This window comes from Daldinia loculata (genome assembly GCF_022478755.1).
Source record: "Daldinia loculata strain CBS 113971 unplaced genomic scaffold F4817scaffold_13, whole genome shotgun sequence".
Taxonomy (NCBI): Eukaryota; Fungi; Ascomycota; class Sordariomycetes; order Xylariales; family Hypoxylaceae; genus Daldinia; species Daldinia loculata.
The window spans coordinates 481,824-495,131 of record NW_026054867.1 but is presented as its reverse complement, the minus strand read 5'-3'; the positions used below and the strand labels follow the sequence as shown (position 1 = coordinate 495,131).

The window sequence follows — 13,308 nt, the reverse complement described above, 5'->3', positions numbered from 1 at the left end:
TGGCTTGTGGCTTATACCATACCATTCGGAATAATACATATGTTGCTATCGGGGAAGCGCTTAAGACGGAATGTTTAGGTGAGGTAATATATTCTAACGCCTAGTACACACACCCGGCCGTCGAATCAACATTGATTGAGCTTAAACAAGGCTAATTTAGCGCACCAGGTACTTGGAACCTAGGGCTGGATTATTAGGTATAAGGACAATATCTACCAGCAAGATTAGACCACGACATAAAGGGGCTTATCACAACAGCGACTCCTCAACTGCAGCCTCCCGACGACCAACGGCCTCGTGTAAGTAACTGTGTCACGTCGAATCATTTCCACCGCCTGACTATCTCACCACGTCTTCCGAAACAATAAGACGACTATTCCCTCGACGGGTATCTCAGATAGGCACGGCCGGGCTACATACCAGCCACGCATTACAGCATCCTTCCATGCATCTTCGACGCAAGCCGGCTTCGAGCATGGGACTACCCGACGCACGATTCCCCCGTGGCGGAATTATAGCCCTGCACGTAGCCATATTATTACCTTGTCTGGCACGTCTTGCCTCGTAGCCTGTTATCGGACCTGCTCGCGTTTTGGGGGGTTCTCGTGGATGTAGGACATCAACGCGGTGCTACGATGGTTGAGGGGGTAGGTGGTATAGCGACTTAAAAAGAAGCTTATCACTAACATGTACTTCTCCCTGCGGACTGCTGCCTTGTCTTCGCTTTTAGTTTGGGGGCCACTTAGAACCCAAACTCGAGGACTAGCAAGTAGACTTGAGTCATTTATGAAAGCTTGGGAGCTGCCTGTCTATGCGTGTAATCGATGTGTGGAATCGATGTAGCGGTGCCTTTATTGGCTACTGGATCGATACACGCCATTTATCTGTTCCAAATCTCGGGGTGGATTGCGGCTGAATGCTTATTTCATGCATACCTTGTATACCCTTTAGAATACATGCCTCGTATGTAGTCAAGTACAGTGCTACTACTTACCTTGAGAACAGCAAACGGAGATGAGACAATACCACAATACCTACCTACTCTGATAGCCCACGCTGCCGCGCTCACTAGTTAAAAAACATGTCTGCCACTATCCTTGCCTCCTCTCTCGCTAACTCTTCAGCCACAAGCTACCTACTTATATAGGTACGTATTGTGTAACCACATCAATACAAGGATTTTAAGAGTAATTAGTTATTATATTGATAGACATTTTAGCCTCAAACACATATTAAAGTGTCATAATCCGCCCCTGTTACGGCACGAAAACCGAGTACTTAAGTGGAATATCAAATATATTAAATATAATTCTACCGCGAGAAATGGGCCACTAGTGCTCACTTATATGGCGAGTCCTAGGAAAGAAAAGACTAAGCCAACTGGTATAATGGCTAAGCTTTTATCGAAGGTCCTAGGGAAGCCCATGAAAGTGGCCGGTTTACCATAAGGTTTTATAGGAGAAAGTTTCGTCTCGACAGGCAGTGCATAGTTGTGTGCATCCAAATCTCTGTTGGACTTTGTGCTGCCTGAGGAAGTAGCTTGACTTTTCATCGCACTCCGTTGCAGCAGCGGCGGTAGTGTTGTTTAGGGGTTCCCTTTGGCCTTGTGAGGAGGCTGAGAAGCGGTGGAAGTCGAAGACATGGTTTTGGGTTGGTCAACCGGATGATAATGGTCGCATCAATGATATTATGGATTTTGTTCATTAAAACATGTTTTCATTCCTTTTATCCTTTATTCCCATCGTATCCCCGCGGAATCCTCTGATGGATTACGTTTAGTACGTCCTGGTGTTTGAGTAGCTTTTGTTGGAGGGAATAGTAGTCTACCAAAAGGAGAATCTCTTCCAGGGGTATCAGGATGTCTTGTTGAAGGATGTCTTGGTGAGGGGCTTCCTACTGAAGACGGTCTTGTTGAGGGGCTGCCTCCTGCTGGGGGCGGCATTGGTCGAGGACGTTTTGGTGAAGGACTTCCTACTGAAGGAGCTGCTGTCGAAGGAGCTGAGGTTGACCAATCATCAGTCAATTCATCATCATCCGCAGTTGGGGCGTCATATACAATGGCCTTCCACGTTAATGAAATAATATCGTCTTGTTCTCCTAGAGCGTTATCATAAGCTTCTGCCGTTTCATTCACGCCTCTTAATCCAAGCCGAAGCAAAGTGTTTAAAGAAGGGCGGTTACTAGGGATTTCCGCCATACAGGCGCAGACTGCAGTGCACAGGGCATGATCAACGCCATCTGGGGTTGGGATGAGCGCGGTAGCTTCGGTTCTATATCTTCTATCACCCCACGTATAAAAAGGGTTGTCGCCCGCCGCGTCGCGCCCACGGTTTAGGTTAATAAGGCCAAGCATTATCTGTTAAATCGTTAGTCTGTAATTAAGAACTGGCATATTTAGTGTAAAATACGTACTTGCCCAATGTCATAGACATTTTGATTGTCTGCATCCTCAGATGGGGGGTATTGTTCTGTGCCGCCGAAGTCAATAAGCTTTAGTATTGGTGTAATTCCATGCTCGTCATCATTAGGAGGCTCTCCAAGAAGTACTATACTCATGTTAGCGAGTTTAATATCGTATCTAGCCTGGGTAATCAATATACCGTTGCCTTGATGGAGGTCACCATGTACTATTCCTGATAATTCTACGTTTCTTTGTACTTCTTCGCCAGAATCGGGCCACTAAAACCGAAGAATCAGCACCGACTGGTAGATGCTTAGCTACCTACCTAAGGAGGTAGGTAAGTAAGATAGATATCATAGATGTCACATACGGCCATAGCTATACAGCACCTTACCACTATGCGTTTGATTAGCGTAATATTATGGTATACCGTATCAAATGACTTACAACATGTGAAAAACCTCCAAAGAAGACGGTTCGGCAACCTTGTTCCTCTTCCTATCATTATTCTCGCCTTCGTAATAAACGAACGAAGCTCCCCATGTTCCAACCATTCTAATATGATCCAATCTCTTCGATCTATTCTGCCCCTTAAAGGATTATTTGGTAGATTAATAAGTCTTACTATATGCAAGTTATCTTGCAACATCTAGTATATTTTATAATATTAGCTTTCGTATCACTTGAAATTTTTATTCTCGAAAGTGCAAACCTCAAGGTGTCGTCTCTCGGCTGCTAAATTGGTCCTCGCACCTCTAACTCCATTAACGTGCTTAACTACAATGTTTTTTAAACCTGGGAGCATCGGGTCCTTGATCTGAACACGAATTGTAAACCCATATGATCCGGTTGCTATTAGCCCCACGGGTTCAAATCGTCGGTCCTTTGCAAAGATACTTTTAAGTGATGCGGCCTTATTTTGTACCGCGCTACCCAGTCCGACATTTGCCATATTTATAATATGGGGTTGCTAACAATTGCGGTATATGATTTAAAAATTTGGTAAGTTAAATGGGAAGTAGAAAAGCATTGGTTTATATACCTATACGTATAACTTGTATACCCGTTTTACTGTTCCTGTTCCGGCGGCATTAATCAAAGAACTTTAAGGGCCCTTTCTTGAGGCGACCCCTTTATGTGGTACGATAGCCTTCTCTCTCCGCTCTAGCCATAACGCATGGCCCATGTCAATATACCTATACGGTGTCAATGTGTAAATTAAAAAAATATTTTATTATTAATTAAAAAGAATTTATAGCTAAAAAGGTAGATCGAATCGAATCTTTAGTTTGAGGTCACTTAACTACAGTAAGATAACGCTATGCTTTTAGATGCATTGGGCGAGCCAGCGCAGACCTTCTCCATATCCCTGTTTCTCGGCTATGGAACACATGAAAAATCCGACATTGCCATGTAGGAGATTGTCAAGACCCAGCTGGGAACGAAGTTCGACATCTGATACAGCGTTGGGATGGTCAGTCTTATTTCCTAGCACGAGAAAAATAACGTTGGTTAACTCCTCCACGGTAAGAAGAGCCCACAGCTCGGCCTTAGCCTCCGCGAAGCGCTCGGGATCCGCGGCGTCGACGACAAATATAATCCCGGCAACCTCCGGAAGGTAATCCCTCCAAAGGCGCCTGGCTTGCTGGTGACCCCCAAGGTCGAACGCGGTACACACAGCATTGTCGATTCTGAACTGCTCTGAATTTGGATGCCGAGTAGGCTCTAGGGCGCCAAGGCGATCGGTTATAAGTCTGTACAGTAGTGTTGACTTACCGGAGTTGTCGAGTCCGAGAAGCAGCAGCTTTGCTTGCTTGTCGAGAAAACCAAGCGAGGTCAAAGCACCACGAATCCAATTAATGAACTCCATGATATCAGAAGAAACGTTTCAATATTCTTAGAGAGGCAAGATTTGAAAGAGAAAGGGCAAGTCCTTGTTACTGGAAGACTATTTTTTAGCTCTCTAAGATGATTGGACAGTACATTATCTTATACTTTATGGCGGATGGGGATATCAAAGGCTTTGTTTGTTCCCCGTCCAATATCAACATCCAAGGTCAAATACTACACGTCTGAAATAAAATAGGAAAGACAGTATATCTTCGGTAACAACCGACTCTGGAAACTTTTAGCGGCTGTGTGATAAAACCTCTCGGTTGTAACCTCACTCTTAGGGTGAATTTCCGAGTTTGAGATTTATACGCTATGTTAATAAACACCTACATTGATGGCATATTGTTCCAGCACGTTTGATATTAAGCTTCACTGTATAGTGTATACTCTTCATAAATTATTTTAGCCAAATATCAGCTACGGTTATTGTCCTAGAGCAGTGTCCTTGATAATTGCCAATGGGTAAGCCATTGTATTTAAAGTGGGAATATCTTCTACCAAAAGACGGCCCCTCTGTGGTCCTGTTGCAACCTCTTAATAGGCCCGCTTTCCACCCTTGGACTTCGAAAACTTCTTCGAGTAGCCCGACGACCTCCTGGTCAACGACGTGACGTTGCGTGTCGGGAAGCCTTGCCAACTAGTGCCGTACGTCGCGACTGCATGGGCAATGGCCCGGCCCGTCGCCTCGAAGGCCTTGAGGTTTAGGTTCGTCACATTGTCTTGGACCGAGTGGTAGTTCGGGTCGTACCAGATACCCGCCGTACCGCCGAACAGCGCGACCTCCTCGTCGGTCTTAATACCATCCGCACCGGTATCCAAGCCTCCGCACGGTACACCCTGGTCTAGGAAAGGCCCGTAGTCGCTCCGCCCGTTGAATTCAGATCCTACGAAGGGCAGGCCTTCCGACTTATACCAGTCCTCAAATAGCTTCTCGGCCTGGGCGGACCCAGCTGGACCAGACAGGTTGAAGGAACTGCCGTCGCCGTCGTAGATGCCGAGCACGTAGTTTGGCGAGGCAATCATGTCAAAGTTGAGGTATAACCGGACCTTGTCGAGCTCTGAGGCCGCAGTGATGTTGACATAGTGCTCTGACCCCAGCAGACCCTCCTCCTCGGCCGTCCACCATGCGAAGCGCACTTGGTTATTGGTGCGCCAGCGTGAGAGCTGCTTAGCGATAGTCAACAGTCCGCATGAGCCGCTGCCGTTGTCGTTGATGCCCGGGCCGGCCTCAACAGAGTCGCTGTGCGCGCCTAGGAACAACACGTTATTGGCGTCACCATGCTTGGAGCTAGCGACTACGTTGTAGCTCGTCGTGTTGTCAATGTACTGCCAGAATTCGCCTGAGGAGGCCAGTGCTGCGTTACTCTCGATCTGTTCGACGAGGCGTAGGCCGTCTGCTCGTGAGATACCACCGACTGGGATCTGTATTTTTGAGTTTAGTTTTGTTATGGTCTTATAAGTATAATTTGGGTCGTAAGACTTAAGTAAATCCTTACTAGATCATTTACGCCACCAAGAGTGCCGGCTGCGAGACCAGCGGCCGCGTTGTTGTAAATGATAGCGCCGATAGCACCTTTCTCCCCGGCGAGAGTGATCTTTTGAACAAAGGTACAGTCGCCTCGAGAGATTAGAGCGACGGTTCCATTTAAGGAGTCTGGATGGTCTTCCTGATTATATAATTAGAGATCGGTATTCTCAAACAAAGGCTACATAGAGACTTACGGCATTGCATCCAAGATTGGCCACGGAAACCAATGGCTTATCCGTCCAAGTCCCGTTATTGCCGAATGAGAAACCCCCAGCTTCGAGCGTCTCACCATTGATCGACAAGGACGCCTTGGACTGGAGAGTCACCTCTGTCGTGAACTCCTGTAGCTCGACGTTGTAATAGTCGCCTAACGACTTGAGCTGCTCGACGAAGTAGTTGACGCTGTTTAGATGGCCTTCCGTGCCGTGGACCTGATCGACCGAATTTCTTAGTAGGATATTTTCTTTTCTCGCGGAGAAGTGTATGACATACTCGGTTTCGTCTCGAGGTTGAGAAGGCTATATTTTCCAAGTCCTGCGCGCAACCCAGCAGGTCGTCTAGGAGAACGGAGTCCACCAGAGGTTTCTATTTGGCTATCAGCATTGTATTGGTTTGGTTGATATCGGTACCGTTTAGATTTTCTTACATCTTGGACCAATGGGAGTCCATATTTCGCCCTTCTGATGGGTTCTGCGCTACTGGTGGAGGCGAGTAAGTTCACAGCCGTGAAGACTACTCCAGAGCTTAAGACCTTCATGGCTCCTTTAACGAGTGTAAGTATTATCAAGGGAGCGATAAAGGACGCTATACCTGAACAAACGATAGCTATGAGCGTAACGCAAGTAAGTAGGCGTGCCACCAGCAGTACGGCATGGCAAAGGGAAGCATAGGTAGGTATATATAAGAGGGATGGGTAACAATTTTTATTCCTGGTCATGTACCTGAGCTATGCAACCTAAGATCGTATCCATACCCGCGTTACCAACTCTAGATCGTGGTCCGCTAACGATAAGAACAGTAGTAGTAGTAGTGTAGCGGCTCGAGTATTTCCAGGACCATGGTATGACACGCCCCACGCGATATGGCCTCAGTTTCGCCAAGGCGTAGCATTGGGCATTGCATTACCTTCCTTATCTAGGGTCGCCAAGAAGAACTATGCGGGACAAGAAACTCGGTTCTAGAAGAGATTACGAGTTCTACTCTGTATAATTCTTGGAGAAGTTCGTGATGCTTCTGTAGGTAGTAGCGAAGAGAAGCAAATAATACAATCGACCGGTTTTCTACGAATATTTGTGCCCTGAGACGCGATATTGTCTATACCGCTATTGATGCCAACACATACAAAATGACTTCAAGAGCCTATAAAATATATAAATAGTTCTATTAACATCTACTTATCAAGGTGTGATTTACGCTAGGGATGGCATTGCGCATTTCCGGCGCGGCGGTATATACACCGAAAGTCCAGAATGGGGCCAAGTTGTCGGCATCTAGGCTAGAAGTGTAAAGTAGGATTCCGCAATCTCGTTTGCCCCAATGCCAAGTTGTTGGCGATTACACCAAGGTAAGGGTATATGATGTGAGTTCGATAATACGTAATTGCGGATGATATGCCATATGTGCCTGGCCGTAATGAAAATAAGCAGGGCGTCTGGATGAATGCTGTCGTTATTCATATATGTGTTAGTGATATATATAGCTGCACATTATTAGGAGTTTACTAAGAAGATTATAATAAAATTATAGGTCGGTTTGTTCCGATCAATAGATTGATCATGCAATGTAGAATCGTATAAACGTTTTTTTCAGAGTGGTTGAATGCTATTTCTATAACAAAAGTATATCCATACATTTTTGACTGAATTTTGGTATTGTCTACCTCCTTTGAAAACAGCGCAGGCAAATCTATATACGTCATGTCATTCTCGCTCTCATGATATGCATGACCCATGCTTCTGTAAACGCCATTTAACTCCAATAACAAGCAAGTGACGATGCTCTCGTCCATTAGGAAGTTGATTAATTATCTAGCCAGTCAAGGAATTCAGGAGTGAAGTAGCTGATGATAATCGTAGCGCCAGCTCGGAGTATCCCCTCAGTGACTTCGAACGCCATCGTCTTAAGGTCGAATACTCCAGCCTTTGCAGCGGCGTGCACCATCGCGAACTCTCCACTAACGTGGTAGGCAGCGATAGGAAGATCCCTGCCTATCTCCTTCGCGTCACTAATAATGTCAAGGTACTGGGCGGCCGGCTTCACCATGATAATGTCGGCTCCCTCGCCAATGTCTCTGACTATGGCTCGTCGGGCAAGCCCACGTCCTCCAGGTGGCAGCTGATAACATCTTCGGTCGCCAAACGAAGGTGCCGAACCGGCGGCATCCCTGAAGGGACCGTAGAGACAACCGGAGAATTTTGCGGCGTATGACATTAATAGAGTCTTATGCGCAATTCCCTCCTCGATGAGCTTAAGTTTAATAGCCCGAATACGGCCATCATTCATATCGGATGGTGCGACACAGTGGGCACCGGCTTGGGCGTAGGCCATGGCAACGTCGGAAATTCGATCGACCGACAATTGATTGTTCAAGGTGGCGTCATCTCTGAGGATTCCACAATGACCATGGGAGGTGTACTCGCAGAGGCAGACGTCAACAACGATAAATAGGTGAGGAAATCGTTGTCGCAACAATCGGATACCTTGGATGACCGGGCCCTTTGGATCGTCGGCAGCAGTCGCCAATGCATCTTTGGTACCAGGTTTGAGTGGGACCCCGAAAAGGATGACCGACCGGAGACCTTTTCGTACTAAAGGTTCTAGAAATGGGATTAATTTGTTGACGCCGCGGCGGTACTGGCCTGGTAAAGAAGGGATAAGAGTTTCGTCGTCCTCGATGTCTGAAATGAAGAGAGGGTAGATCAACATTGACTATATCCCGATGTTAGTCCTTGAAGCTCTCATCTCGCTGGAATATGTTGGCTAACCTTAGTCAATTGCCGTTCAGCTTGCCATGATCTAGCAAGAGGATGGTGGTAACCGCCATGAAGTTGACTAGAAATGTCACCGGCAATGCTCACGCTGGTGGCTGCCGTACTCGCGTAGGACATAGCCCTCGAAATGTGGGAAGCTCGGTCGTCGACAGTAGAGGCTGAAGCGGTGGCTCGAGGTTGACGTGGCATTATTCCATCGCGAATAGCAAGATCATGAACGAGATTGGAGAACGACATTTTGCCAATACTATGTAATCCCAATGAAGGAAGAAAAGATTGGCAATATCGTCGACCGACTAACTTGACTTATGAACTGTAGGAGAGTAATGCGACTCGAAGGTATGACAGAGAAACAGAGAGGATTGGTTGGACTAGGTAATAAGAGAATGAAGTCTGTCCGAGTCGAAGTCCAGCTGCGAAGGCCGACGATGTAGAAAATGCCGTTTGGGAAAAGAGGAAGAATAACTGAGTAAGCCGTGGCCAAAGTGGCTAAGTGGAAGAAGGGTATTTAAGAAAGGTGATTCGGGAAATAGGAAGTTTGCGACGGAGTTCACGGCCGCTCTAGATGCAGTTGCGAAATTCGCTGCGAATGAATTTTTGCCCCTTCGGACCTGGTCATCTAGATTCTAGTGGGGTGCCTCGGAAGGTTAAATACCTGATACAGTGTAGTTCGCACGTACCTTGTCAATGGTTTAAAGTTGCGCAAGGGAGAAAGTCACTGAATTTGGGGGTTTAATGGTCAAAGTCATGGAGTAGGTACTCTCACAGTGTAAAGAAAACCACCGAAGCTTGTACTTACCATCTTCTATAACGGAACTATCTCAACAGCGGAAAGCGTCTCCTACGGATTACTATTTGAGACGGCACCCAACACCGACATTTACCGACTCCCCGCCTCGCAATTGGCCAATCAAACATGCATAATTTGAAAACACCTCTTATCTAATGTACGTGTAACACCAAATGCAACACTAAACCGGACGCTAGGCTTCGCTGGCATCAGTGGCTTTGATCCCTTATTGACAAACTTTATACAATCGTTGCTTTATTGGTAATGTTCTTCTTTGTATGACAGGATACAGGACGCCAATCTGCACGATGATGCGCACGCAAAAGAAGTCAGGCGCCAGACGCCACAAATTCCAATTAAAGTTCAATTAAAGTTTTCTCTATAGTGCCCATATTCAGTAAGATATCGTGCTTATATTACATGTATGTTTAGTACATAATATACTTCATAACATGCCCAGTCGTCTCCAGACAAAGCTCGCACCGCCTAGCAGAGCCGTCACACCAGTAAACACTATCAAGCTGCCGTAACCACTACTATAGCCAAATGGTGCCGTGTTTCCTTTCCACGGCAGACTTTGTATTAGATTCTCGCTGAGGGGTCCCGAGACCACGTTACCAATACCTCGGCCTGCAGCAAGCCAGCCAAATACCATACTTGGGTCAATGTAGCCTTGACCTAATGCTTCTCCTTTTCGAACAATATCCGCCATAACCCCCGGCCAAGCAGACGTATAAGAGCCTGCGAATAAGCCGTAGACGACGCAGAAAAAGTATAGAAGCGGGAGAGACGATGACAAACCCCATATAACCAAGGCGCCGATGGTTGCACCAAGTGTCGATAATAATATGCATGTGGTAACGTGAAATCGATCGATGAAAAAGCCCATGGCAACACAGCCAAAGACGGAAGCAACGTTTACTAAAAGGAGTGTGGTGACTGAACCATATGACGCGGCGCCGAGAGCACTACGGGCATAATTAGGAAGATAGATGCCCGGCAAGAAGAATCCCATCGCTTCTATCACATTGGCCAGTTGGTATAACCAAAAAGTCGGCATCAAGAACATGTTTAAGTTGAAGGGTTTAACATGGCTGGTTGCTGAATAGGGGAGTCGTGGTTTGATGTAGAACGCTAACGGAATCGTCAAGGCGAAAAGCACACCAGACCAGATGCGCAACGTTGTTCGGAACCCGACAGTGCGAAGGAGGAATTCCATGAGGAGAGGCAGTACTACTCCCGCGAGGCCCGTACCACTCCACATGATACCGTAGGCGAGACCTTTGCGTTGTACAAACCACTCATCTATATACTAACGAGATATCTCAGTCAGCGACACTTATCCATCAAGGCTAATTTTTTTTTTTCTAAACAGGTGTATACTTACCAAGATACAAGGACAGTAGGCGATGCCACCACCAATAGCATAAAGGACACCTTGAGTGGCGATGAGATGTGAGATCTTCGACGAAAAGGAGCTCATCGCAAGTGCAAGGCACATAGTGAATAACCCAACTATAGATGTCCACCGGGCCCAGCGAGCGAATATACGACAGAGTCCCATCATGAGAGGGGCAGTCAGGTACATGATACCCACTGCACAAGTACCGATGACAACAACATTCGGCGAGCCCGCAAAAGGCTCGTGGGTGCTATAATAGTCCTGGAACACTCCGAAGGCAAAGGGGAAGCCTTGGAACTGGTTAGCAATTTATTGCTTTCTCGTATCGTTGGAACATACCCCAAACTAAAGCTTCGATCGCGAAGCACGCTGCTAGGAAAAGCCAAGCATCCTTTCCCCCATCGACGGGTGGCAGCGAGAATTCTTGTCTGCCATCCTCGGGCTGCGAATCAGCTTGCTGAGTTCCGCTCTCATCTGGGGTCGTAGAAACCCCAGTCCTGGCAATAGGATGAGAAATGGACTCAAGCTCTATATCACGGCTCGCCATCTTATAGATGAGTGGTCGTAATGAGAAAGTAGCAAGCTAACTATAGCAGGAAATTAAAGGCAGACTGCGAGATGCACCACCAAGACAGCTTCTAATAAGAGCTATTTGAGTTCTTACATCTCCGGTAATGGAGGTATGAAGTGGAGAGGCACTTACTCCAGACCGATTTTTATTAGTTAGTATTCACTTATCACCTAGATTTATCCTAGCGGCGCGCCCTTCCACTTGACGATTTATTAGACATTGATTTCCCTCGGTTAAGTTTAATGTTATTGGTAGAAAGTCTGAATAGTGAGCATTACATACACGATTGCCTACATTTCTTCGACGCGTCGGGAACTTTTACGGCATAAACTACCTACGTAGTCGACTAAGAATAAAATCCTAGGCATTTTAAGGCTATCTGTTGAACGAATAGCGCGGACTAGCGACTAGTTGCGCGGGTTTTATTCTAAAAATACTATATCATAAGTATTCCCCCCAGATCGAACAACTAAACTAATACCAATAACTAGAATTAGGATAGTTCGTTGAATGCCAAGTCTTCGTTCGAAGGTAATTGTGCCACCAACACCTTATTGTGTTACCCACGGGAGCGTGATTTTTTTTGCTCATGAATTAAATACTTGGCATTGATGGTATCACTCGATATAACTCTAATAGATTCGACTCTCATCCTAAAAATTGCCTAGGTAGATATGCTAAACTACGGGTATCCTTAAGATCTTGTTAAATTCGCCTTGATCTTCGCTAAATCATCCTTTGAAAACCCTAGTTTATCTGTAACGAATTTCTCGAAGCCGCCGTACTCCTTCTGCACGCCGTCGACGAACGCGTTCCAGCTCGAGGCCCGCAAATTGATCAGATTGTGGAAGCCCGGCTGCTCCTTGCTCTTCGCATGCGAACCGGCTACCGCGAACTCCAAAAGCATCAGCCGAACTGGCTCGGTCCCTATGCGCGATAGCAGGTAGTCTAGGATTATGGTTTCTTGCGACGCGCCGGCAAGGGCTAGCAGAAGCCCGGAGAGTACGCCGGTTCGGTCGCGCCCGGCTAGGAGGCATGCGTCAGTATGGACTTCATATACGTGATCTCCCTCAACTATATGAATGTTGTCGTTCGATGGTTGGTAGGGATATAGTAATATACGAACCAGTGCAGTGGACTAGGAACGGGTCGCTCGGTCGATCCCTAACATGTTCCAGAATCGCCTTCCAGCTCTCCTGGTACACATCTATGACCTCGAGATACATCTCACGGTACCCATCCTCGCCCTCGCCGCCAACAAAGTGGTCTAGCTCAGGCGTCGAGTCGGGCCGTGTGCTCTCGATCCAGGTGTTCTCGACGCCCTGGAGCGCGGGGTCCGGGGCGCCCGCGCGCTCCTCAGGAGACCGCAAGTCGAACACACGCTTGACGCCCAGCTTACCCTCAAGCACAGCACGGCCGTTGTCAGTCAGTCGCGCGAGGGCACCGGACCGGAAGGCGAAGTCGGAGCGGATCGGACTACCGGGAACTAACCCGATGTCCCGCGTGTTGAAGGTGCCGTCGACGAACACGAAGGGCGGGTTCGTGAGAACCGGGATGTACTGCTCCTTGGTGATTTCCTGCGAGACGTCGGTCTCGGAGAGCTTGAGGAGGGCGGCAGCGTCGGCCATGAGTACGACTGTGACTGTGACTGTGACTGCGACTGTGACTGCGTTACGATTATAAAGCTTAGTTTGTAGTAACTCGTGATAAGTGGTATTAACTAGCCAGTTTTC

At 47.1% G+C, this 13,308-nt stretch overlaps 6 protein-coding genes across 6 annotated transcripts; all 6 read right to left on the bottom strand.

Annotated features, from left to right (window-relative positions):
* Positions 1-1,590: 1,590 nt before the first annotated feature.
* Positions 1,591-3,161, bottom strand: F4817DRAFT_44317 (uncharacterized protein). The gene is made up of 5 exons (XM_049307472.1): positions 3,114-3,161; positions 2,849-3,050; positions 2,772-2,797; positions 2,413-2,679; positions 1,591-2,356 (listed from the first exon to the last, which is right to left on the bottom strand). The coding sequence occupies exons 2-5, from the start codon at positions 3,048-3,050 to the stop codon at positions 1,733-1,735; spliced, it is 1,119 nt and encodes a 372-aa protein (XP_049160949.1). The 5' UTR covers positions 3,114-3,161; the 3' UTR covers positions 1,591-1,732.
* A 451-nt stretch (positions 3,162-3,612) lies between these two features.
* Positions 3,613-4,271, bottom strand: F4817DRAFT_363908 (ARF/SAR superfamily; the record flags this gene model as incomplete). Its single annotated transcript, XM_049306690.1, has 1 exon — positions 3,613-4,271. One exon carries the CDS (start codon positions 4,269-4,271, stop codon positions 3,729-3,731), a length of 543 nt encoding a protein of 180 aa, XP_049160948.1. The 3' UTR covers positions 3,613-3,728.
* A 282-nt stretch (positions 4,272-4,553) lies between these two features.
* F4817DRAFT_332135 (Zn-dependent exopeptidase) lies at positions 4,554-6,955 on the bottom strand. Its single transcript, XM_049302619.1, has 6 exons — positions 6,633-6,955; positions 6,469-6,584; positions 6,315-6,407; positions 6,017-6,253; positions 5,791-5,961; positions 4,554-5,716 (listed from the first exon to the last, which is right to left on the bottom strand). The coding sequence occupies exons 1-6, from the start codon at positions 6,757-6,759 to the stop codon at positions 4,829-4,831; spliced, it is 1,632 nt and encodes a 543-aa protein (XP_049160947.1). The 5' UTR covers positions 6,760-6,955; the 3' UTR covers positions 4,554-4,828.
* Positions 6,956-7,568: 613 nt separating this feature from the next.
* On the bottom strand, positions 7,569-9,213 carry F4817DRAFT_44220 (delta-aminolevulinic acid dehydratase). Its single transcript, XM_049307471.1, has 2 exons — positions 8,807-9,213; positions 7,569-8,750 (listed from the first exon to the last, which is right to left on the bottom strand). The coding sequence occupies exons 1-2, from the start codon at positions 9,047-9,049 to the stop codon at positions 7,842-7,844; spliced, it is 1,152 nt and encodes a 383-aa protein (XP_049160946.1). The 5' UTR covers positions 9,050-9,213; the 3' UTR covers positions 7,569-7,841.
* Positions 9,214-9,958: 745 nt separating this feature from the next.
* Positions 9,959-11,551, bottom strand: F4817DRAFT_314151 (MFS general substrate transporter; the record flags this gene model as incomplete). Its single annotated transcript, XM_049300360.1, has 4 exons — positions 9,959-9,981; positions 10,086-10,914; positions 10,990-11,294; positions 11,344-11,551. 4 exons carry the CDS (start codon positions 11,549-11,551, stop codon positions 9,959-9,961), a joined length of 1,365 nt encoding a protein of 454 aa, XP_049160945.1.
* Positions 11,552-12,269: 718 nt separating this feature from the next.
* Positions 12,270-13,203, bottom strand: F4817DRAFT_314150 (protein-tyrosine phosphatase-like protein; the record flags this gene model as incomplete). Its single annotated transcript, XM_049300359.1, has 2 exons — positions 12,270-12,601; positions 12,702-13,203. The coding sequence occupies 2 exons, from the start codon at positions 13,201-13,203 to the stop codon at positions 12,270-12,272; spliced, it is 834 nt and encodes a 277-aa protein (XP_049160944.1).
* Positions 13,204-13,308: the final 105 nt, after the last annotated feature.

Coding starts and splice junctions, on each gene's coding strand:
- F4817DRAFT_44317 (XM_049307472.1), bottom strand. CDS start 3,050: ATGTTGCAAGATAACTTGCATATAGTAAGACTTATTAATCTACCAAAT. Junction 2,680..2,771: donor GGTGCTGTATAGCTATGGCC/GTATGTGACATC, acceptor CTTCGGTTTTAG/TGGCCCGATTCTGGCGAAGA. Junction 2,357..2,412: donor ATGTCTATGACATTGGGCAA/GTACGTATTTTA, acceptor ACGATTTAACAG/ATAATGCTTGGCCTTATTAA.
- F4817DRAFT_44220 (XM_049307471.1), bottom strand. CDS start 9,049: ATGTCGTTCTCCAATCTCGTTCATGATCTTGCTATTCGCGATGGAATA. Junction 8,751..8,806: donor CTGAACGGCAATTGACTAAG/GTTAGCCAACAT, acceptor ATCGGGATATAG/TCAATGTTGATCTACCCTCT.
- F4817DRAFT_332135 (XM_049302619.1), bottom strand. CDS start 6,759: ATGACCAGGAATAAAAATTGTTACCCATCCCTCTTATATATACCTACC. Junction 6,254..6,314: donor CAACCTCGAGACGAAACCGA/GTATGTCATACA, acceptor TCGGTCGATCAG/GTCCACGGCACGGAAGGCCA. Junction 5,717..5,790: donor TTGGTGGCGTAAATGATCTA/GTAAGGATTTAC, acceptor TCAAAAATACAG/ATCCCAGTCGGTGGTATCTC.